At 43.9% G+C, this 25757-nt stretch overlaps 1 protein-coding gene across 1 annotated transcript in view; it reads right to left on the reverse strand.

The window, feature by feature from the left end:
• Positions 1-1680: 1680 nt before the first annotated feature.
• The window catches only part of CHMP4B (charged multivesicular body protein 4B), a 40445-nt gene continuing 16368 nt past the window's right edge, over positions 1681-25757 (reverse strand). The window contains exons 2-5 of the mRNA XM_054573874.1: positions 6068-6245; positions 4340-4454; positions 3194-3320; positions 1681-1944 (exon numbers count right to left, since the gene is read on the reverse strand). Coding sequence (XP_054429849.1) covers positions 1880-1944; positions 3194-3320; positions 4340-4454; positions 6068-6245 — 485 coding nt within the window. The 3' untranslated portion in view covers positions 1681-1879. The remainder of the gene's footprint in view (positions 1945-3193; positions 3321-4339; positions 4455-6067; positions 6246-25757) is intronic.

Here is a 25757-nt window from a genome sequence, read left to right on the forward strand (position 1 = left end):
GGAGCACTATTCTCACATCTGTCTGATTTTGGTGTCTGCCTCCACGGTGGCCATTGGGTGCCACCTACTCAGCAACACCCTCTTCCTAATAGAAACCAGTTTGGTCCTGGTATCAAGTAGGTGACAATGGGCTCAGGGAAGGGAGGCCCCACCCCCAGCCTTAGGGGAGAATCCTGATTGGACCCTGCTTTCTGGTCCCCACTTTCCCAGACTCCTTTGCAGCAAAAAGCGGCCAATTTGCATGCAGAATTAAGGGTGACTGTGCACAGATCCATTTTTATGAGGGCGAAGGTCCATGGCATTCACCAGATTCTCAAGAGGGTAGAAGAGTAAAGAAGAGACTAGAAGAGTCCAGGCCAGTCACATGGCAAGTCACAGCAGACCTGAGGACACCATGTGTGTCCTAGATTCTCAGGCACTGACCTCCACTTCCTCCTCATGGGAAGGGCCATTTTCTTCAATGCCCTGAGAGGCCTCGTCAGTAGGAACACTATGGTTTCTGACAGGTGGAGGCTCTGCTGTCCTGCTGGCATTGCCCATGGACACTGAGAGAGAAGAACTATGGAAGAACCTGGAGGTACAAAGAGCCAATTCACTCCTAAACTGTTCCCAGAGGGCCCCCAAGCACGGGGAATGCCACAGATCCATGGCTCTCAGAGTCTAAACACATTTCTAGTAAGACGCGTTTTGCTCTCTGGTTCAAACCGTTGATTTAGCCCTGGATGGTGTGGCTCAGTGGATTGAGTGCCAGCCGGCGAACTGAGGGGCTGCCATTTTGATTCCCAGTCAGGGCACATGCCTGGGTTGCGGGCCAGGTCCTCGGTTGGGGGTGTGCGAGAGGCAACCAATGTATCTCTCGCACATCGATATTTCTCTCCCCCTCTTCCTCCCTTCCTTCCCCTCGCTAAGAAAAAATAAAATCTTAAAAAAAAAATTGTTGATTTATGCCATGCTCAAGTCTTCTGTATGTTTCCACTGGCTCCACTGGACCATGCTGGCCTTGGAAGGGGCAACTCCCAAAGCAAAGGAGAGATTAATTGAACACAACAGCAAAGTATGAAAATTAATCGAGATATTTAATAGACAGTGCAAACCATAATTTCATCTGAATATAAATGTATGCACATGTTTCCAATGAGTTATCTATCAGTTATCACAAACAGCAACAAGGACCTTAGAGCTATGTTAGAAAAACATATAGCTGGAATTTAACTCTAACAATCTCAACTGCTCTCAAGTGAACATCATCCATTTCAAATCAGTGTCACAAACTCCAGAAGACCAGGAATGGAAGTGAGGAGTGGGCTAGAATAGGAAACACAGGGACCAGTACACAGGTGATGGCCAGAAATACAGCTCTCAAGGAAACCAAAATCAGATGCATTGTTACAGCTAAGGACAAGGAAAAGCCTATGGCTTTTAAAAAACGACTTTTCTGCCAGTACCATACAAGTCTTACAAAGAGATGTGCGACAAGTCAACTGACTTAAAAGGACAGAGGCTACATTTTCAGATCATTTCAACTTGCAAACGGTCGACCCTTTCCATTGAGGTTCAGCAGTGGAGTTAGCGTAGTCCAGAAGCTCAATGTCGGATTTGCAAATACAGTTTATTTTACAGAAATTCAACATTATAAACAGCAGGCACCTCCCACCCCCCCACCCCCACCCCCCGCCCGCCCTGCTGGGTGCAGACCATGCTATGCAGAGTGAGCAGTGATGTGGCCCTACTGCTTTGGAGGGAGAGTCGAGAGCGATGGAACCTGCCTGCACCACGTCCTGCCTTCCCTGCACACGCACACGCCTGCCCACCTGCAGGCCGCCAGAGTCTGTCTGGGCTCAGCTTGCACTGGCCCAGTTAATTAACTGGTTCCAGTTAATTAAATGGTTCCGGCCCAGGTCTCCAATTCCTTCATGTCTTCGTCTTCCTCTTCCTTCTTCTTGGCTGTGATGAGAGAAAAGGCAATTTAGGAGGGCTGGTTGCAGTCCTCTCAACATATTCTGGCTGGAGGCCAGGGCTGTGCCACATGGCTGGTGTCCACAAAAACAGCCCTGCCCTCCTATCAGCAGGCTGCTTCTGTGCCTAAAAGCTGCAACGTCCAACTCCAGATAACCAGACGCACTTTCCCCAGTGCCTCCCCTCCACCAGCATCTGGACCAGACAAAATAAGGATTCTACCCTGAGTCAGGATTCAGGCAAGTCCCAGAGCATCCAAGGTAGGGGAGAGAAGGAAAAATATCAGAAAGGATCAAATCCTCACCACCCTCCTGCCCCCCAAGTGACTTAAACCCTCTTCACACCCATAGGCAACTTGCTGGACAACGTTTGGACCTCCTTTGCCCCTTATCCCAGCCCCACCTGAGCCGCTGACTCAACTCAAGAGGCCGTTTCCTCCTTGAAACTGGGAGAGTGAGGTGCTTACGGCCTGGTCGCACTCTCCTCCCTGGGTGCTTTCTCTATGCCCAAGAAAACTGCTTCACCTTTTTCTAGTTCTTTGTGGAAGGTTTCTACCCTACCCAACGTAAAATAATTGGGGAGGTGGGGAAGGGAGGAGCAGGCAGAAGGGAAGGAAGGTTTTATAGAACCAGGTCTTTAAAAAAGCCAAGCTGTTTCCTTCCCATAGTGACTGCCTGTGAGGCCCCAGGCTTTTACAGGTGTGCACAGCACAGGATTCTACACAGGGAGCAAGAGCTGTCCTGGAATTAAATTCTCACACCTTCTCCCAGTGCCTAGAACTTTCTCTTGTTTGGTGGCACATAGGGAAAGTCATTCTGGAGTACTGGTTCTCAAGTGGGAATGATTCCTCACCCCTGTACCCCCAAGGGACACCTGGCAATCACTGGAGACATTTTTGGTTGTCATAACTTGGGAAAGAGGAGCTATTGGAATCTAGTGGGTAGAGAGGCCAGGGGTGCTGCTCAACATCCACAGTACATGAGACAGACGGCCGCCCCAGCCCCAGCCCCAGCCCCAGCCCCAGCCCCAGCCCCAGCCTAGAGGACGATCTGGCTAGGTTAATAGTGCCAAGATTAAGAAATCCTGTTCTAGAGAGAAACTAAGAAAGGGCAGGTGACACTGTCTCTGAGGCCATCGCAACAGATCCTACCTGGTTCTCTACCCTGAGTAACTGACCACAAGGGCACCTACCACATGGCATCACGGGTGTGTCTGACCCTGGACATGAAGTACTCACTGGGTTTTGATGGTAGAGCTATAGAGGGAACATTTGGTAGAGGGACTGTTTCAGGTCCACTGATTTCCAGCAAATTCTTATCTAGTTCCTCTTGTTCTAGTTCTTCTAATTCTGCCATGAGCTCATCCTGGTAAAAAGAAACACAATAATGAGAGACATGCCTGGGAATCCCAGCCCCCACAGTAGGACCTCTTGCCTGATGCGTGAGGGGACATGCACCCCTTCTGAGAAGGTCAGAGGGGAGATAGACTCCGGGTCCACACACTCTGTGACTCAAATATCCTAAACTTGCTCTAGCAGTTCTGGTCTGTGCCTGCGTCCTGCACTAGGCTGTGTGCACCTTAAGAAAAACAGTTGTATCTTTTCATCTTATTTCTTCATCTCAGTACAGGGTGCACTAAGTGAATGTGCAGGACTGTTTGCTAAATTGAAATTAACTTAACTAATTCATCAAATTCTACTCAGAAAACACAAAAACCCTGGTACTGGCAGCCAACGGTAACAGCCACAGGCTATTGAATCAGCTACGCCCTGGGAATCAGATAGCACAAAGAATCGGGTTCAACGGAGAGGGCCTGACCTTCGGTGCACTCAGATCTAAGGCAGAATGAAGTACCTTCAACAAGGTCTGCTAGTGCATTTTAAAAACCTAAGAGATGCAGAGTCCTATGTGCTACAGCAGAAACTGGCTGGTGGCCAAGTTCCAGGCCATTTCCTCAGGAGTCAGATGTAAATGCCCCTTCTTGGTTTCACCTTTCCCTCAAGTCAGAGGTGTCTGCAGGCAAATCCTGTAAACAGCTCCAGGGCACGGGCACCTCAGCTGCCCCAGCTCTGTGCCGAGGGCCAGCCGCAGAAAGGTGCCAGGTAACTACTTGTTCAAACCAATTATTGACCTAAAGCCTGCTGTTGGGTTCCAACAATGGTTCCTTTACTTTACCTAACCTTCTACCCTCAAAAGTGAAAACATCCCTCACATTTGAGAATTAGGAGGGTTAATGCCATGCCCTGTATGTGCCAATCTCTGGAGGGATGAGAACGGGTGATTTCCAAACCACACACTGCCTGCCAGGGCGCCTGCAACAGCAGGTCAGAAGGCAGCCCGTGTCATTTCCGTGAAGCCTGTGTGATCTGCATGAAAACACTCACCTCATCAAACTCTTCTCCGAACCCTACAGGTTTTGAAATAGCTGTTGAAATCTCCTCTGCAAGTTCTTGCTGGTCAGCAATGTCCTGCATTAACTCATCAACTTTATCGATGTCCCTTTAAATGAAATGGACAGATGTCATATCAACGATCAGTCTGTGTAAAGAGAGTCTATGAGAGATAATTACTCCCTGTGAGAAATTACTTTTTTGTCTTTATTCTCTTCCTCCTTCCCTTTAAAATAGAGAATCAAGAAATTGGACATGTCCTTAGATCTCACCTAGGCCAACACCCTAAGGAAATAAGGCTTAGCAAAGTCAGAGGTCACAGTCATGGTCTCCATGCAAGCCAGTAAACATGTTAAACTTTAAGTCCTGGGCCAACAGCCCTTCTTCAAGCTCAAGGGAAACTCTGTACCGAGGGAATGTCCTCTTTGTGTTACAGTGGGAGCAACAAATCATAAAATCACAAATCATAACCTGTAGCCAGGCCACGTGACAGGTCCTTCCCATCTACTCAAATCCACTTGGGGCTCCTCTACTAGACCCCAAAGGAAAGGTAAACATGCAGAATTATTTTCTACACAGTCAATCTCAATCATATACACATATACGTCAAAGTGTGTACAGTATTTACTGAGATGCGCTCTGTGCTAGACATCTTGGAGAACATAGAAATGAGGCAGACATTGACCACACTCAGTTCAGTCCAATGCACCCTCAGATAACACCACACTTATCTGAAGGCTACTTTTCCTGCAACCCCACATTTCCAGAGCAAAGATCAGCAAACTTCCTGTAAAGGCTAAACAGTAACTATTTTAGAATTTGTAGGCCATTCTCTCTCTGTTGCAAATATTCAATCCTACCGTGTAGCACAAAAAAACAGCCGTACACAATATGAAAATTAATGGGCATAGCTGTGTTTCAATATTTACAAAAATACGTGACAGGCCCACAGGCAGCATTTTGCCAATCGCTGTTCTATAGCATGACTGAGTACCCGAAAGGAAGCAACAAGGGATTCTAAGCGCCCCCAAATATAAGCTGCCGAGTACAAGCACTAAAACAAATGTAGAGTTTTGTTCATGGGAGAGGCCCTCATTTGAAGTATAGTGTTACCCTGGCCTTTAATTACAGTTCTAACAAGTTTGATTATCTATTTCTGAGGCCACTATATGTGAGGAGTGGCCACATAAAAGAGGGGATGCCGAAGCCAAGAACACTGCCAATACGATAGCCAAAGCCTGAGAGCAAGGGCGAGGCAGAAACTTCCAGCAAAAGCATTCGTAAGAACAGAGAGATCCAAAGCCCCTGGATGTACCACTTTTCAGGGCCCCTGAGAGCATCAGGAAAAAGTCATGGACATTGGTTCTAGTCCCAGTTCTATCCAAGCTCATAAGGTCATGACTCAGGGCAGCCCCCCTTCCCTCTCCGAGACATGGCTTTCCCACCTTGATCATCAGAGGCCGGGGTGAGAGGACCTTCTAAGGACTTTTCTAGCGTGAAACTCTATGCTCATCACAATAACTCTGAATTACTCAGAAAATACTGTTTCATTCTGTGAGATCTGCTTCCAAAAGCAGAAAGGCACGTAATTCATTTTAGAGGAAGTACCAAAAAGAATACAAATTGAAACAAACTCAGGTGCTTGAGAGAGTAAGTCACAGAGCCCGCCCCAGGCCACGGCCAGGCCCCAGGCGCTCCCCCCACCAGCGGGGAGCCACATACATGTTGTCGTGGGCAGCTTTCATAGCCTTGGCGGCATAGCCCATGTTCTTGAGCACCTCGGTGTTGGTGTTGGCGTTCTCCAAAGCCTCTCGCTGGAACTCGATGGTGGACAGCGTGCCATCAATCTGCGCCAGCTGCTTCTCATACCTCTTCTTGCGCTTCAGTGCCTGGAGGGCCGCTGCGTGGGGAGAAAACAGGGTTTCAGAGAGTCCACACACAGGGTAATGTCCTAGAGCTCCCCTGAGCCTTCCCTCTAATTTTAATGGCGGCACCTCTGGTGTTGCTTTCACTCTAACACAAAGAGCACATTCAGTTTTCTGAGAAAACTATACAAAATTCACATGCAACCAAGCACACAAACAAAAGTTCACATTATCTGGTACCACGAACACACACTGAAATCACAGCATAAAAAGGCACCCAGGGAAAGAATACGCTTTGAGGCTGAACTGTCTTAGGTTCAAAACTCAGCTCAGAATTAGGTAGGTTCATTGTGAGGAGTAAAAGAGATAATATATGTAAATACCTAGCATAACATTAAACAGTGGACTCTGTCTAAGTATGATAACGCAACTTTAAGGTATCATTTTATGCCAACTAAATCACAAAATAGTATTTGTACCTAGTAATGGATCAGCTGGGGTTTAAATGCTGTCTCACTGTACATAGCTGATGAATGTAAATTGTTACAACGCTTCTGAAAAGTAACTTGGCAACACACAGCACCAACCACAATGACATTCCCTCTCTCTCACCCAGTAATTTCCTTCTGGAAATGTATTCAACAAAAGCAGAAAGTCCCATGCCTGAAGACCATTATGACAGCATTTTCTATCACAGAAAAACAGCAGAATAAAGACAGAATTCCCTGCCAGGGACAAATCTAGAGTCTGACCATTTGGTCAAGTCAGTGTCATCATCTGTCTTGGCTGCTGCCATGTCAAGGCTGTAGAGGTCATCCTGTTTTAAGGTCCAGTCAGGACATGGTCAGTTTGTGGCAGGGCAGGGGCCAAAACCGTATTTTCCTACTCATAACCCAGCCTTCTCCCCTAACTGCCTGAAGTCCCTCTTTACACTAAAAATTATCTTTCGCCCTGGCCAGTATGGCTCAGTTGGTTGGAGCATTGTCCCGTAAACTGAAAGGCTGCAGGTTCAATTCCCAGTCAGGGCACATGCGTAGGCTGCAGGTTCGGTCCCCAGTTGGGGCACGTACAAGAGGCAACCAATCGATGTTTCTCTCTCACATGGATGTTTCTCTCCCTCTCTCTTCCTCCTTCCCTTCCCATCTCTCTAAAATCAATAAGCATGTCCTCGGGTGAGGATTCAAAAAAGATCTCTAACACACACCTTAGATGGGCATCAAAGCCAGGCAGGAGGCTCAGCACAGACTCCAGCAGAATGAATGGGCTGGGCTGGGAAAGCTGCCCAGCCCCTGCCTTGGCCTGGACAGCACTGGCCCCACGTGCACACAGACACACTGCTCCCCGTGTCTCTGGGCTCCAGAGCAGAGCCATCTCCTGCAAGCTGTAGGGGACAGTCAATCACCTTCCTTGCAGGGCTGGGGTTCCTCCACATTCACATGAATAGGTTCCATGCTCCTTAAAAACCAGTTGCCAAGGGAAAACAAGCTTGGCTTGCATGTAAGCAGTCCATGGTTCCTTCAAAAGCAGCAGATAAAACCACCAGGAAAACTCCTCCAACCAAAGGATAAAGCAGGCTAAAGAGTGATTGTAAAAAATCTGAAGAACAATGAAATGTCCCTCATTGGAAGCTGAAAGGCCGTTCTACCTGTTATCTCCCTTGATTCTGGTGTGAATGGCCTATGACTTCAAGAAATCCAACTTGCAGTCACACTCAGGGGTCCGCAAGACCCCTTTCTGAACATCTTCACCTTCTGCTAGTACTAAGCTCTACATGCTGAATAATTACCCCACAACAGCAACCCTTTAAGGTAGAAATAACCACCCCTTTTAGCAGGTGGGGAGTCTGAGGTTCAGAGAGGTCCTGTAACTAAGGTAATCAGAGGGTGAGCAGCAGGGAGGGTGTGATTAAGCCGGGGAGGGCCTCAAAGCCCTGCCCTGCCACTCTAACTGTTGTGCCTCTCACTTAATGAAAAAGGTAGGATCCTGCGCTGGAGGGGAGGGTGGAGGGGACTATGGGAACACAGAAGAGGGAAGCGCATATCCAACCATATCATTTCTTTGCTTAAAAACCCTCAATAGCTCCCTTAGTCTACACGACAAAGCCACAGTGTGGTTCACTGTGGCTGCCAGAAGTCAAGGGACTGACATTCTCACTGCAGGCCAGGTCCCAGGAGCCCCAGCACCAGGTCTGAATCCCTTTGCCACTGACCATGATGACAGAGGGAAGACATCTGGGAGAGCCCTAGCAGGTAAGTGCTCTGGGCCTGGGGCTGCTTCCTTGTGACTTCCTTGGTGCTGTGTTACTTTCCCACAGAAACCAACCCAGACGGCTCCCCACGTGCGGGTGATTCTCAAGTCTTCTCAGGCCAATGCCTCATGGGTGCCCCCTTCCCAGGTCCTCTTCAGCCATCCCATCACCCATGGCATAGCTCAGCCTAAACAACTTGTCCACTGGTCAAGATTCAACAAGGTGTTCTGAGAGCTTTCTGCACGGCAAGCAAGGCAGCTCCGGCAGCCCTGTGCACTTCCTCACTTAATCTTCGCACACCCAGTCACAGGGCAAAGGTTTTGTATCCATACTAATGAGGAGACTGGGGATCAGAAAGATAAAGCAGCTCATTCAAATCATCCTGCTGTTAGGTGGGGAGGAGAGGGGTCAACCACTGTCTGTGTAAATCCCCAAGCCTCTGCTCTTCCCACACAGGCACAGAATGATGGCAACTGACTCTGGGACAGTTCTCAAGAATAAACAATTAAGATGACATGCCTGCCTTGCTTTTCAGTGTCCTGAATGCAGCAGGCACAAAATTTATTCTTTCCTTAAACCCTAAAACATCATAAATTTAGAAGTGCTTTACCTTTTTCTCTAATATATTTCCTTGTATGCCAATTTTGCACTTCTCTGATCTCCACCCTACTTTTTTAAAAAAGATTTTTAAAAGATTTTTATTTATTTTATTTTTAGACAGAGTTCGGGAAGGGAGGGAGAGAAACATCAACATGTAGTTGCCTCTTGTGTGCCCCTCTACTGGGGACCTGGCCTGTAACCCAGGCATGTCCCCTGACTGGGAATCGAACTAGCGACCCTTTGATGCACAGTCCAGTTGGGCACTCAATCCACTGAGCCACACCAGCCAGGGCTCCACCCTACTTCTAAAATTCCCCAAGCAATAAATGATGTGGTTCCTGGCCGGAGAGCTCAGTCGGTTAGAATGTCGTCCCAATAGGCCAAGGTTGTAGGTTCAGTTCCTGGTCAGGGAGCAAGCATACAAGAATCAACTAATGAATGCCTAAGTAAGTGGAACAAGAAATAAATGGTTTTCTCTTTCCCTCCCTCTCTCACTAAAATCAACTTTAAAATAAATAAATAAATAATCCAGAAACAAATATACAAACACATCAGGGAGGTAAGCAAGAGACTCCCCCCTCACGAATGAAATGTTTATATTACTCATTTTTACAGACCAACATCTAGCACAATGACTAGTCCACAGTTAAGTGCTTATTACATATTAAGCTGAGTCTCCAATTTCATCTTTTTTTTTAAGTTTTTCTTATAATCCTATGTAGGGCTTCTCATGTGGGGTGCACCCATATTTTACCTCCTGTGTACCACTGACTCAAAGGACAAGTAAAGTCTCGTTGAAGCATTGGCTAGAGCAATTACTTGGCAGGATTCTCTGTCCCTGCATTCCTCCTATTTCATAAAACAGGAACTTTTGCCAGTGCCTGCTCTTTCTGTCCTCGCAACAAGGTGTGCCCTCTCTGAGACTAGGAAAAGGTCCTGAGCCCTCAGAGCAGCCATCCAGGATTCCTGCTCCCACCTGCAGAATTCACCATCTCTTGCTCTCCTTGCAGTTAGCTCTCCAGGACGGTGTCTGGCAGGGACAATTGATTTCTTTACTCTAATCTAACTCCTGTGCGTATCTCCCAGTTAGCTGAGAACTCCAAAGAGAAAGGATACACAATTAATTTTCCCCCTCCATACCTGCTTTATGAGTAAACTAATGTTATAAATAGACATGGGGTCAGCACTTCGGCTCCAAGAATATGTGCAACTATATTCATAGCACTTGAACTACTCTGTATCTTACAAACATGTGGCACTGTGGTGAAGTATAACTTAAGGGTACACTAAACGAGTAAAATGCCACTCTTCCTGCATACTGTTACACTTAAAACATCCTCCATCCCAACCTTATTTCTGACCAAAAAAATCTGCTACTATATGTAGCCAAAATCTAAAGGACTAAGCCCAATGTTATATTTCTCCAAATTCCTGATGGTTGGTTAAAAAAACAAGTACTAGAGTCTCATCACAAGAAAAAAAATCGTAACTATGTGAGGTGATGGATGCTAACTAAACTTACTGTAGTAATCATTTGTATACTATATATGCATATCAAATAAATGTTATACACCTAAAACTGATAAAATATTATATGTCAATTATATCTCAATAAAACTGGGGGGAAACGGGAAACAAATAGGGTTAACGACGAGTTTATCTAAACCAAATATTCAAAGAAGGGACATATAAAGAGATCCCTTTTCTGCCAAAGAACCTCAGTGTCATTCATAAGCACAATGGCATTAAAAACTGAAATCTAATCCAGGCCAATAGAAGTTTAAGAGGTTGCTTTTAGATGGAAAAAAATAGTCCTTGGAATCTCCATATTTAATTATGCCTTTGCTGGTTCCAAGAGAGTAATTACAGCAGCAATTACAGAATCTAATAACCAGCTTTATTGGCTCTGAAAGCTGAAGCAAAAACAACTCCAACCATGTTGAAATAAACATTGGTCTCCAGACAGTTGCTTCATTAGACACTCTAAACAGCTATTTGGAGAAAAAAGTACAGCAGAGATACCCTAAGAATCAGAGGCCCATGATAATGACTTTCACTCAGGACCAGAAACTCCTTCTGCAAAGCATCTGTTAGTGACTGTACAGAAACCATTTTCAGAGAATGCATTAGTTCAATGCAACTAGATAGGACGTTCCTTTCTTCTAGGAAAAGACAGGCTTGACTTCTCTTTGAAGAGTTTCTGAGGAGTTTAAGTTTGCTTGCCCCGATTTAGGGGCATTCAGTATAGGACCAATAGCCCAACAGATGCTAAGAAGTCATAACTGTACACTCATGACCTGTACAAAGAGTTGGGCATCAGCAGGAAGGAAGGTCCAGTAACACCACACCCTCTCACTAAATGAATTATGGGGCCTACAGTTCTTTCAAAGACCCAAGGTTCCATATCTGAATTCATCTCAGAAAGGGAAGGCAGAGAGTGCTGCTTCTTTCTTACTCTCAGCATGAACTACATGGGAAACAAAAGCATACTCCAGAAGATACTTACACACAAATACAACATTAAGTGAGAACTTTAAAGAACCCTCAGCAGCCTGTCATGGCACAGCTACTAGTAGGGAGCTGAGTGAAGCTGAGGGAACAATCACTCAGATGCTCCTTGCTCATTATGCCCATCAATAAACTTCAGATGTTCAGGGTACCCTCAGCCAAGAGAACCATACCTGATCTCAAGCCACTCACTAGTCACTTTGCTGGGGTCACCTGTCATCTATCCTATGTAAATGGGCGAGAAAGATCCGTAGTCAAAACAACAAAGTTACTCACCAATGTGAAAGAATTGACAATGAAGGGATGGTTATTAGTAACCATTTCTGCACCACGTGACATCAGATAGCCCATCAGACACTGACCAAACAAGAGTGACAGTGTTGGAAGCAGAAGGAGCTTGAAAAACTCTTAGAGCCCTGACTGGTGTGGCGCAGTGGATTGAGCGCTGGCCTGGGAACTGAGAGGTCGCTGGTTCGATTCCCAGTCAGGGCACATGCCTGGGTTGCAGGCCAGGTTCCTGGTTGGGGGTGTCTGAGAGGCAACTGATCAAATCGCACACTGATGTTTCTCTCCCACTCTTTCTCAACTTCCCTTCCCCTCTCTCTAGGAGTAAATAAATAAAATCTTAAAAAAAAAAAAAAAGACTCTTGGAGATACTGAAGACCAACCCAGACAACTGAAAAAAATGATTCTGCAGCTAGTTATAAGGAGAATCGGGACTAGAATCCAGGTCTCCAGCCCAATGTTCTTTTTACCACCTCAACTCTTGTTATGCCCAAATTAAGTCGCTATAAATAAACCAGCAGTCTCACCGACATAAGGAAAACAGTCTACCTAATGCTCTTTCATCCAATTTCAAAACTCTGCCCTTGGGAACCTCATTTAAAAGCTCATGCTGACACATGACAGAACTAGAAAACTACCTGAAATGCTCTCCTAAGTCCCCAGTTAGGAGAAAAAGAAAAAAAAATGTAAAGGAGGTGCTCATCTGCCTAGTTCCAGAGTGCTTCCCCTAAATCAGTGCCGTTGTTCCCGCCCACAGTTTCAGAGACGAGGGCAGGGCTGGGCTCTCATTTCTCTACCGTGTATAAAAGTGGCAGGAACAGCATGAGTCTACAGAAACATTTCAGAAACCAAAAGGCACCTTCAAGCCCAGACAGAGGCTGTTTTTGTGTCCACTGTTGCTCAGTGACTGTCCCAGGCTCACCAGTGGAAATAAATGAGGGCCTCCTCCTGCGGGAGGAGCGCTACCCTTCACACTGCTGTGTTTATTCCCACACAGCTGGAGAGTGCAGGCTAGAGGTGCAGAAACCATTTTTCAGAGCAGCCTCCTTCTCTGTTACGGATCTCCCTGTTCCCCTAATTTGCTCTCCGTGGCCTGGAGCTAATACACTCCATTTAAAGATGGTAAAGTAAGTACTTCTGTATGAGCAGGAAAGTGGAATCTGAAACCCAGCTGACTTCACCAGCAAAGTACAGTACTAGCTGCAAGGGAAAATTCTAGAGAGAAAGAAAGAAGCCCCTTATCTGCTTAACAAGAACAAAGATGAGAAGGGTGGATTAGATGCTCCGTCTAAGGTCTTTCTCCAGCTCTAACAATATGTGAACCTAAATAGTTTTAAGATTTTCTGTAACTGAAACACAGAAGGCTTTTTTTTTTTACTGATCCTGCATGATCTTGAAAATGATATTAGTATCAATACATTTCCTGAATATTTCACATAATCAAGTTTTTCCGGCAAATGAAACTTGCAGGATCTCTAGCATTCATCCTCAGAAGACAAAGCTGAGAGTTTGGAGAGACCAAAACAGCTAGAATTCACAGGACAGAGTACCAGAGAGAAGAGAGCTGGAGAGAGCCAGAGCAAGAGCACAAGTGAGAAAGAAACTGGAGATCACTGAGAGTCCACGCAAGTATTCAGCTGAATACTAATTACTGCACGTGTACGAAGAAACTACCGAGGCTAGCAAAGAACTGTGGGAAAGGATTAGAGACAGCAGTAGCAGGAACCAGTTAGTCACAGGGCCTGCTCCCCAGCTATACTGGAAAACCTCGTAATTCATGGGTTTGGGGTAGTGTATTCAGAAGACTTTTGTCTCAATAGCAGGGAATAACTAGCCCTATACCAAATAAACATTGCTCTGGGCCCACCTAACAAATCTTAAAATCAAGACCAAAAAGGACAAGTTGTTACCAAGGAGATTAAATATTCCCAAACAGAGCTTAAGAATATTTATAGAAATACAGAAATACCCAGTACCTTACAAGGTAAATGTTACATTCAACATCCAAGTAAGACTTACCATGCAAAAAAAAAAAAAAAAAAAAATCAATCGCAAGTAATCCAGAACTAATGAGCAAAGACTAATGTTCAGGAGGCACATAAAAATATTAAAAACAAAAAACATAAAAACAAATCGAGCTTCTAGAGAGTAAAATTATGGGATGGCGATGGGATCAACAGCAGATCACACATTGCAGAAGATTTGTAAACTTGAAGACACAGCAATAGAAACTACCCAAAATAAAACATAGAGAGAAAATGGAATTTTAAACATGAATAGAGGATCAATGAGTTGTGAGACAACTCTAAGCTGCCTATGTAAGCATAATTGGAGTCCTCGAAGGAGCGAGGTAGATTAAAGAAGAATTCCAAACAATAACGGCTGATATTTTTCCAATTTGGGAAAAAGTATAAACCAACAGATCCAAGAAGTTCAATGAACCTTGAGCATAAGAAACATGAAGAAAACTACACCAAAGCATATCATAATAAAACAGCTCAAAACCAGTGATAAAATCTTAAAAGTAACCAAAAAAATACTGTGTTTGTGTGTGTATATTACACACAGAGCAACTAAGAATAACAGAGATTTCTCATAGCAAACAATGCTAGCAAACAGTGGAACACTAAGTACTGAAAGGAAAAAAAAGTCAACCTAAAATTCTAAACCCAGTGAAATCACCTAAAAACAAAGGCAAAATAAAGACTTTGTCAGCAAAGAAAAGCTGAAAGAATTCATCACCAGCAGATCCACACTACAAAACATTGTAAAGGAAGTCCTTCAGGTAGAAGGAAAATGATACCATATGAAAATATAGGAGCACCAGAAAGGAGACATACATGGGTAAACATATAAGGTTTTTTAATTATTTAAATCTCTTTTTATAATAATAATAATTAATGATAAAATAAAGTGGGGTTTAGAATACATGTAAGAGTAAAATGTGTGACTATATAGCACATAACCCAGGAGAGGAGAAACGGGACTGTACTATTGTAAGGTTTACATACTGTCTGTGAGGTGGTAATCACATCACTTGAAAGTAGACTACAATAAGTTTCAGATGTATATTATAAATGCTCAAGTAAACACTAAAATAACAGTGTTACAGTTAATAAGCCAACAAAGTAGATAAATGGAATCATAAACATAGTCCAAAGAAGGCAGAAAAAGAGAAAAAAACATGAACAAAGATCATATGAAGCAAAAAAGAGCAAGATTACAGATTTAATTTAACCATATCAGTAATCATATTAATGTAGCTTTCTAAACACCCCAATTAAAAGTCAGAGATTGTTCAAATGAATTTAAAGACTCAACCTTATGCTGCCAAAAAAGACTTCAAATATACAGGTAAATAGGTTAAATTTAAAAGGATGTAAAAAGATACACCAATCATAGGCAGCTGGAGTGGCTATATTAATATCTCATACAAAGTGGATTCAGAGCAAAGAATATTACCAAGGCCAAAGAAGATCATTTCATAATGACACAGGGGTCAATTTATCAGGAGGATATAATAATTATAAACATTTATACACCTAATAACAGAACTTTAAAACACCTGAAGCAAAAATGGATAGAACTGCAATGAGAAATAGACAAACCCACGAGTACTGTCAGATTTTAATACCCCTCTTCAATAAATGAGTAGACAGAAAATTAGTAAGGGTATAGAAGACTTGAAGAGCGCAATCAACAAACTAGACCTAATTGGCATTTGTAGAACACTCTACCACCACCAGAAGAATACTCATTTTGAGATGTGAACACAAAATAGTTACCATAATAGACCATATTCTAGGTCACGATACAAATCTCAATAAATGTGAAAGAATTCAAGTCATACGAAGTATGTTCTTGACTACAAGGGAATTAAGTTAGAAATCATGAACAGAAGATCTCTAGAAAATCCCCACATATCTGAAAACTAAATAACATACTGCTAAATAACCCATGGGTCAAAAAAGAAATGAGAAATTAGAAGGTATTTTGAACTGAATGAAAATGGAAACACAACATATCAAGGTTTGTGGGGTTCCACTAAAGCAGTACTTAGGGATACATTTATAGTAGTAAAGCCTACATTAGAAAAGACGACAAAAGACCTCAAATCAATGACCTCAACTTCTACTTTAAGAAACTAGACAAAGAAGAGCAAGTGAAATCAAAAATAAGCAGAAGACAGGGAATTAGGTTCAAAGTGAAAAATCAATAAAACAGAAAAGAAAAACAATACATAAGGCCAATGAAATAAAAATCTGGCACTTTGAGAAGATTAATAAAACTGAACTTCTAGCCAGGGTGATCAGGCAAAAAAAAATAGCAGTATCAGGAATGACAGATATGATATCACTACAAATTCCACATATAGTAAAGTACAAGGAATAAAGGGGGGTATTTTGAATGATCTCATGCTAATAAATCTTACCACTTAGGTGAAACTGACAAATTCCTTGAACAACCCAAATCCATGCTCCTTTTACCACATCACGAATTAGACCTTGCTCATGACACTCTGTTATGGAACCAGGGACAAAAATGATACAGTCACAAGGTTGAAGGTGCTCACTAACCAACAGAGAGAACAATGTGATATGATGACAGAGGTAACCACAGGGCACTCTGGGAGCCTAGAGGAGGAAAATCTAATCTTTGGAGCTATCACACATTTCAAAAAATGATAAAAGATAGACAAGGGGGACATATCCCAGGCAGGAGGAGCAGAGAGGGATGAGAGAATGAGGGAGAGAGCGAAGAAAGATAAAAGCCCTAGAAAGAACCTCAAGAACAGTCCTGTATATCTTGTTAAGGAGCTATTGGACTTTATACCAGGGTAGAGGGAAGCCACTGAAAGATTCTAAGCAAGAGAGGAATGTGATCAGACTTGTATTTCAGAAAGAGCCCTCTGACTGCTATGGGGAGAAAGGACTGACAAACACTACACTAATTGAGAGCGTTTGGATTTCAAGGACCTGAACTAAGGCCACAGCAGAGGGTTTGAGCAGGAGAGGATGAACTTGGGAGACACCAGGAGAAAGATTCCATGGGCCTGTAAACTTTTTGAATGTGCAGGGTAAGAAAATGGAGAGGAGTCAGGCGCAACATCTAGGCTCCTGGCAGAAGAACCTGGGTGGTTGAGATGCCATTTCTCAGATAAACCAGTGACTTAGAGAAGTTGGGCCAGGAAGGGAGAAACCATTCTCACCAGGTCTTTCTGTGGGGCTACGAACTTCAAATGTTAAATTAGTACCTGAAATGTGAATTAACATTCTCTACATCCATACGATAAAGATAGGAAAGTTCAGGGACTTCTGAGTGGGTCAAATCTAAATAATTTCTTTTTAAACTATAAAGAACACAGGATTCAAAGGTAACCTAATTGCTACCATTTATGCACGTGTGTGCCAGGAGAACACATAGGTAGATGTTTATAATTTACAGAGACTCTCTCTGGGCCTTGTAATTGGTTACTCTGGGAGGCACACTGACTGGCTGGCACAGGGAAGTAACTTTGCAAATCATCTACTATTTTTGCCACACCTAATCAAAACAAACAAAAAGAGTAATGTAAATCAAACAGCCAATTTCTTCCCCATCCCCAGACACAAAAAGGCAGCAATACTTAAAACAACAAACATTTACCAAGAACAACTTAACGATGCTGGCACTGTAGACTGTGCTCCTCTCCCCTGCAGGTCTCAGGCTGGATGCTCTTTGCTTACTCAGGGTAACCAGGTTCTTGGCTGAGAGCGAGGGGAAGCACAGCTTGCCCTTGGTTTCCGTTCCCAGGCTGGGATGAAATGTTTCTTTTCTGACTGGCTTTTCTTCCTCTACTTCCAACTGAATCCATGCCAACAAGAGCCCCCTTCTGCCTGAACAAGCATGAAAGCATCCTGGCAACTGAGATGACCACAGAGGTCTGGGGGCCGGGTCGTCTGTAGGGAAGTGGGGAAGAGGAAAATGCCAGCAGAAAAACACTTTCCAGTGTTTTTCTAAAGCAAGAGGAAAACCAAACCAGCCTTTTCTCCTCTTGGAATCAGAGACACGCTGAGGGGGTTGTAGAGACAAACCACCCTTCTAAACCAAACAGCAGCAAGGGACGAAGAGCAAGAGAAGCCATAGGAAACTGGTGCCTTTCTGGGAAAAAGTCTTGCCTTGGTCCCCCGCCAAGTGGGGACACAGAACCTCAAGAGTCCTAGTGCATACCTCTATTTTCGCACTGCCTGTAATTTAATTAAAATGTGAGCTCCTGGAGGGAGGAGCTGTGTCTCCCCAGCTCAGTTCCCTTGGTACACAGTAGGTGCTCAGAGGAATAGCTGGAGGGACAAACACACTCTTGGAGAGTAAATGTGACCTTGTTAGTACTGAGGAGAAAACTAAGGCTCAAGGAGGTACAGGCACAGCGCAGGTGCTCAGGGAACCCGTGCTGAGTGAAAGCTCCTACAGGGGCGGGCCCAGGACCAGAAGCAGTGAGCTCTGCTGGTGAGGAGGAGAAAAGTGCGGGCGGTGACTGTTTTCCTAAAACATCAACCCCCTCAAGACCCAAACCTCCACAAACAAGACTCTGGCTCCCTGGCCACAGGGTAGAGGAGGCTTGTGATCCAGGCCGGACCAAAGAACAGCCTCCTCCTTGGCTATGGTGATGGATCTAGTCATGGCACATGAGCCATGCAGCCAATCAGATTCCTTCTCTGGGATTTTTATAACAATGTTAGGAGGAAAATGAGGATAGAGGGAAATGGAGACTCCCCACCCCCAACCAGGATCCAAAGCTACAAGTCAGAGCAGTCTGCCGTCCTGGCTCAGACTCACGGGGAAGTCAGCAAGAATGAGTTAACACTCGAGACCAGCTCCACCCTCCCCTTTCCCACAGTCATGTGAGTCAGTAAGTCCCCCTTCCGCAAAGTAAGCTGGTAAGAGCTGGCATTCCATCTTCCGTTAAACAAGCTGGCCAGTGCAAGCAATGTGGGAGAACAAAAAAACAGCAGGGAGAGAAGCTGGAGCAAAGATCCTCAACTGGGAGGATCTGTGGTCCCAAATACAACATGCAAAACTTCAACATGTTCTCTGAGAAAACAGCACTTCCTAGATTTGCAAAAGGGAAAGATCCCCTACAGAGTTAAAAATGAGGGAGCTAGAGGAAAAGGGGAGAGACATTCCAAAAGACAGGGCCTCCTGAGGAGGCTCTCTCAGGGGTCCTTGCCTGGTCCACCAAGTTCTGTAGGTCCACTTCCTCAGTAATTCCATCTCCCAACCCTTCCGCCCCAACTTCCCATATACCTTTCCCTCTGAAACAGCCTCTGCATAGATTTAAAAAAAAAAAAAGAAGAAAAAATGACATTTTCTTCTAGCTACTCTCTGCCCTTGTCAACTTTTCTGCTGGGTTTTTACCCCAAGTTCTGAGTAGGGTAACCATATCCTCGTCTTCCTGGTACAGTCCCAGCTGATATCTGCTATACCAGAGTAATTATTAGTGGCACCCCTTTCAGTCTCATAAGTGTCCTGATTCAAATGATATAAAGTCACCCTACCTGCTAGGAATCATGAGAACCTCCCTCTCCCCTTTTCTTTCTAGCCACGGATCCTGTCCTATGGTGAGATACACACAGCAAAGGTTCTAGGGATTTCAGGGTAAAAGGGTATCTCAAGATAGGGCGGTATTTTGGCTGTCATGGCAACTGGCAAGAACAAGTGACTTACGAAAGGGGGCAAAAAGGGAGGAAAGGAAGTGGTTGACCCATTTTTCTAAGAAAGACTGGTGTGATGTGAAAGCATCAGCTATGATCAATATAAGAAATATTGGAAAAGCACTAGTCATGGGAACCCAAGGAAGCAAAATTGCATCTGATGGTCTCAAGGGTCAGGTTTCTGAAATGAGTCTACTGATCTGCAGAATGATGAAGTTGTATTTGGAAAATTTAAGCTAATTACTGAGGATGTTCAGGAAAAAAACTGCCTAATTTCCATGGCATAGATCTTACCTGTGACAAAATGTGCTCCATGGTCAAAAAATGGCAGACCACGACTGAAACTCATGTTGATGTCAAGACTACCCATGGTCATTCGCTTTGTCTATTCTGTGTTGGTTTTACTAAAACAACACAATCAGATTCAGAAGACCTCTTATGCTCAGGATTCAGTAAGTCCACCAATCCAGAAGATGATGGAAACCATGACCCGAGAGGTACAGATAAATGATTTGAAAGAAGTGGTTAATAAATTGATTCTAAATAGCATTGGAAAAGACATAAAAAAGACTTGCCAATCTACCCGCTCTATGACATCTTTGCTAGAAAAGTCAAAATACTGAAAAAGCTAAAGTTTGAACTAGGAAAACTCATGGAACTTCATGGTGAAGGCAGCAGTTCTGGAAAAGCTACTGCAGATGAGATAGGTGCTAAAATTGAAATGTGCTGATGGATATGAGCCTCCCAACCCCTAGTCTAAGAATCTGTTTAAAATTCAGACTTTTAATAGTGACAAATAAAAACCTATTTGTGATGGTAAAAAAGAAAAAAAAATGTACCCTTTCAGTCCACCTAGGTCAGAGGGATAAGGTGGGAGTTTGGTTAAAGTCCTGTTTATACACATACATACTCTTTCCTATTTTGGGGGGAACCTGCTTCTTATTTTCACACTTACCCTCCCTGGCTGAGAAGCCAGGTGTTAACAATTCCCACCTCCTCTCCCATAGCCTTTGCCTCCCTTCCCAATTACGGCGACCCCAAATCAAAGCTGGAACATGGAAGGCAGCAGCTTCAGCCTCTCCCTTCTTAGGGGCTGGAAAAGCCTCTCTTCCCATAGGTCATCAGCCTAAGCTCTAGCTCCCAGCTCTTCAGCATTCTGAGGGAAGGCCCCTCCAGCGGCTGGAGCAATCAGGACCCAAGAGCAAGGGGACTGTGTCCAAGGGCTCTAGGGCCTTGTGTGGAGTCAACTGGGTATGTGTTCTTGGGGGTAAGGAGATTGTGCTTGGTGCTTGCTCACAAGGTTGTGGGTTGCACTACATGACCTGGGGAAGGGAGGGAGAGGAGAGAGTGTGTGTGGATTCCTTTGGGGGTTGCCTTTGCTGGTCCTTTCTCTACTTGTCACCAGTGGTTCTTTTCCTAAACATGTATCTAATGTTCCATTCCCCAGCCTAGAAAATCCTGCACTGGCTTTCATTCTCTAAGCTTCATCAATCAGTCTTCCAGTTCTCCCCAAACGCCTTCCTCACTCCTCACCTGGCTAGCTCCCCCTGGTCTTGCAGGGCTGTCCAGGCAGCAGCTCCTCAACCATTCTGTTCCCCCGGGCGGGGCTGAGACCCTCCTCCTGCATGCTCCTGCGCCGCCCTTGCTGAAGGCTGCCTTAAAGCACTAACTAACGCTATACTGTTACTGACTTCTGCCTAGACAGCGCAGTGAGCTTCCTGGGGACACTCCTCGGCATAGCAAAGGTATTGAAGCCCCCATCTGAATGAGGAGGAAGCAATGCCTATAGTCTGGTCAATCACTCTGCCTCAACCAGGGGTTTTCAAGGATCCCTGGGCTTAGGGAAACTGTTTTAGAGGCTCTTCAAACAACCACGCATTTTCTACCCAGCCAGAAGGATTTAAACTGACCAAGGACCAACTGTTACTGCTTCTCCACATAGGAGTTTATTTGAACCACATCTGTCCATGAAAACTATCTCCATGGACTAAAAACCCCAACAACAGCCTGAGATCCTCATAACTTTCGGAGAGAGCTCTAAGGAGATTTTATCCTTGTCAGTTCTCACTCTGTTTATGAAATCACAAGAAGCCACTGGTCTACTTCCCAGGGTCATGAGAGAAGAAATAAGGAATCTGTTCCTGGCAGTTCTCTATTTCTGTTCTTTGCAAAGCTTTTGAGAAGACGTGCTAATAATGCTGAAAGACCCCTTCCTTACACCCCACCCCATACATTTTATTATTTTGTAATTCAGGTCAAATCTCATTGCAGTTAATTTCCCGGGACTAGCCAAATACTAATACTGGAATGAAATTCATTTTTATCAATTGCTTGAAACAACTGGGTCATGGTCAGATAATCCTGAGGTCCCAGAAGGCAGGAGTCAGGCAGACCTGGGTCCACATCCTGGCTATATCATTTCCAATCTGGGTGATCTTGGGCGACCCTTGAGCTTTAACTGCCTCATTTATAAAATGATAATAAGACAGTAAAATAATCCTACCCAGAACTACAATGTCTATCACCCAGGAAAGGTTCAGCAAATTATTGGGATGGCCAAAAAGTTCATTATTTTTTTCTGTAGGATGGCTATAGTATTGTTTAGTTGTCTTTAACTTCATTTGAAACAAGTCTGTTAGATTGTATTGTGACAGCTGTCATATCAGCATGTATTTTTAAAAAAATCAAAATTGGTGAATTTTTGTGTAGCCATTTTAATATTGAAGATGGAAGAAAATACACATTTTCAGTATATTGTGCTTTATTATTTCAAGACAGGTAAAAGTGCAACTGAAATGCAAAAAAGGATTTGTGCAGTGTATGTAGATGTTGTGACTGATCTAACATATCGAAAATCGTCTGCCAAGTTTCGTGCTGGAGATTTCTTGCAGGATGGTGCTCCGTGGTCATGTAGACCAGTTGAAGTCGATAGCAATCAAATCGAGACATTAACTGAGAACAATGAATGTTATACCATGTGGGACATAGCCAACATACTCAGACTATCCAAATCAATACGTTATTGGTGAAGATGAAAAATGTATCTTTTATTTTATGGACAAAAACTAAACGAACTTTTTGGCCGACCCAGTATTAACTGAATCAGAATCTACATTTTTAAAAAATCCCATAATAGTCATTCCCAAAAGGCTCTTCCCAAGACTTTATTTATTTGAGAAAGACATTGATTTGTTGTTCCATTTATTCATGCATTCACTGTTTGAGTCTTTATTTATTTAAATCTTCAACTGAGGATATGCTTAGTGATTTTTAGAGAGAGGGTGAAGGGGAGAGGGAGAGAGCATATGGGGGAAGGGGAAGATGAGAGAGCAATATTGATCAGCTGCCTCCAGGGTAAGGCATTATTAGTTTGGTGACCTTGGGCAAGTCACTTAACTTCTCTGAGGCTCACTGTCCATATGTGTGATATAAGGATAATAATGAGGATAATAATACCTGTATCTTATTGGATCATTGTGAGGAATAAGGCAGCACATGCAAGGCACTTAATGGTGTACAATACCTGATAGTAGGCACTTAATAAATCTTCATTCTTTTTCCCTTTAATATGGCAAAAGAGTGAAAACTGAGGCTTAATAACTAAGTAGCTTCCCCAAGGTTGTGGTTAGTAATTGATGAAGCCTAAATTTAAACACAGTTTGTCTGACTCCAGAGTTCTTATTATTACTCCTATTTTACAAATAAGGACACAGACTCAGAGAGACCAAACAGCTAATCTTAATGGCAGACATCAAATTGAAGCACCCTTTTGCTCAATGATTAATCTTGGTAGAAGAAAATCCAGAGTAAAAACAGACTGGGCACAACAATGTGAATGCACTTAATACCACAAAACTGTACACTTAAAAATGGTTAAAATGGTCAATTTTATGTTATATATACTTTACCATACAAGACAAAAAAAAAAGATTGATTTCATGAGTCTGCTATCTGATCTTCCCTGCTGAACAACGCGGTTTATAACCATATATATGAGAATAATAAAACTGAAGGACTAATGCAAACTACACAGTATAACCAGAAACCAAAATACTGGGGGGTAGGAGGGAATAATTTCAATACTATTTGAACAATACACAACAGAGCTAGATTGTTTTCTGACTGTAATTGTAATTACAATCAGAATTGTAATCTGATTGTTGAGAAAAGAATGTAAAGCAAGGCCTCTGGGGTCCCATGTAGCCAATTAAAACACAAAATATAAGAAGGATAAATGCTGAAAATTCTCCAGCCAATTAAAGTCCTTTATCCTGGGCTCAGCAGCCCTCTCACGGTGGGGCTCCAAGGCCTTCCCACAGGTAACTGACAGCCAGGCTAAGAGTCTTCCCTCTCTCCCACTCACCTCCATTGGCCCTTTGGTTTTCCTGCTTCCAAATGTTGAGGGAAACAATCCAATGCTCCCTGCCACTCCATTCAGCCTCTGCCTTCTGTCTCAGCACCACCCTCTCCCAGCCAAGCTTCCTTCCAAATCCTGCTGAGCACTCCTCCAGACCATCTCTGTACCCCACCAGACATGAGACTCGGTTATGGTTCCAGCTCTCTGGTCAAACCAAAGTTTCCTTATCTGTAAAATGGGGGTGGGGAATTGTAGGGGAAGTCAGAGGTGCAATATAGCTCCAGCAGTAAAGGCATCTGGGAAATGTTGGACTCTCTGTTTAACCTCTGTGACTGTTCACTGCTCTGTAGTCTCAAGCTTGGCTGACTACCCAGAAAGCCAGAATGCCATCCAAAGATAAACATCAGGCCCCCAGGAAGGAGGTTAATGAATGTATAGAGTGTGGATAATTGCCTGATGTTATCTGTTAACTTAGAAATGCATTGTTCTTCCTGGTGGTCTATGTGACTACTCACCATTAACCCCCTATAAAAAAAGAGACCTGGTCCTGACAGAGGCGTGAGTTTTTTCCCAGCCGGCTACCACTGGAAGCAGCTGCTTTGCTCGTGTAAGTTTCTCCTATTAAAGCTGTTATGAATTTGAATAAGGCTATGTGTCAGTTATTCAGAATTGATCCTGAATTTAGACTTCTGAGGCTTCCCCCCAATAGGAATGGACCCAGATGATCAAAGTCTCTTATGTTTCCAAGGCACAGTAACTCATCAGAACCTGAATAAGGTCAGCTAGGCTAAGCCACCCACCCTTAATTCTTTCTTATCTACTGTCAACACCTGTACCAAGATATAGCTCTAACAGAAAGTCTGTCTTCCTGCTGACCATCTCAGGTGCTCATCTTCACTATCTTGGAGACTATTTCTTTTTAAAAAAGGGATCACTCTGCATCTACTTTGGATGTGGCTTTTCCCCCTCCTACGAATCACAGAGCCATATGCCTTTATTAGCAATTAAAACAAAACCAAACAAAAACTTGTTTTTCATACATGAAAATGATCAGAAAACCCCTTCTTGGGTCTGTTTTCAATAAAGAGACAGAAACTATGTTTTAGTTTTCTGGGAGCAGAGAAATTCAGGGCAAAATTAACTGATAGTAGACTGACGTGGTCTTAGGGGGTCTTATGAGTCTCAAAACTCTAGAGAGAAGGAAGTCAGCTCCTAGGAGTGTGGGGGGCCAAAGAAGGGGAGGAAGGGGCCTCTTGTTCTTGCTTTCCTCCATACTGCCTGTGTTCTCTCCTACTTCCCAAAAGAGAAGGCAAGACAGCAAATACTACAGATGTGGATTTTTAGCTGAGTTTGCACCTCTCCAAGTAGCCAGCATGGCCCAAGAATGCAAAGAACTGGCTGAGAAGAGACGGGAAATTCATTATCTGGCCCATTTCCTATATTTATAGACAGTGAAAGGACTGGGGAAAATTCTGTGTCTACATAAATATACGCCGTCCCTTCTGCCTGCAAGAGGCAGCTTCCCTCCTCCAAGCTGCCTCTCACAGCCCTTCTCACAGTCTCCCTTGGATGCGTCATAACCCCCGATGGGCTGTGAGACTAAGACAGAGGCCAACAGTGACCAGTTTGAGTACTCCCAGTTATACCTAGCACAGGGCCCTGCACTGCTAGGTGTTTTGGCAACATATGTTGAATGAGTAACAGAAGGATAATACAGTGACCTCTGAGATTCTTAAAGGGGTCACAGTAAATAAAATTGCTCTCTTCTGAAGTCCTGAGCTACTGACTAAAAAAACCATCAAGACTGCTGGAGTGCTGAAAATGGTCTCTATCCTGATCTGGGCGGTGGTTATGTAGG

This window comes from Pteronotus mesoamericanus, unplaced genomic scaffold (genome assembly GCF_021234165.1).
Source record: "Pteronotus mesoamericanus isolate MK-2021 breed Mesoamerican mustached bat unplaced genomic scaffold, CSHL_Meso_final contig_25, whole genome shotgun sequence".
Classification (NCBI taxonomy): Eukaryota; Metazoa; Chordata; class Mammalia; order Chiroptera; family Mormoopidae; genus Pteronotus; species Pteronotus mesoamericanus.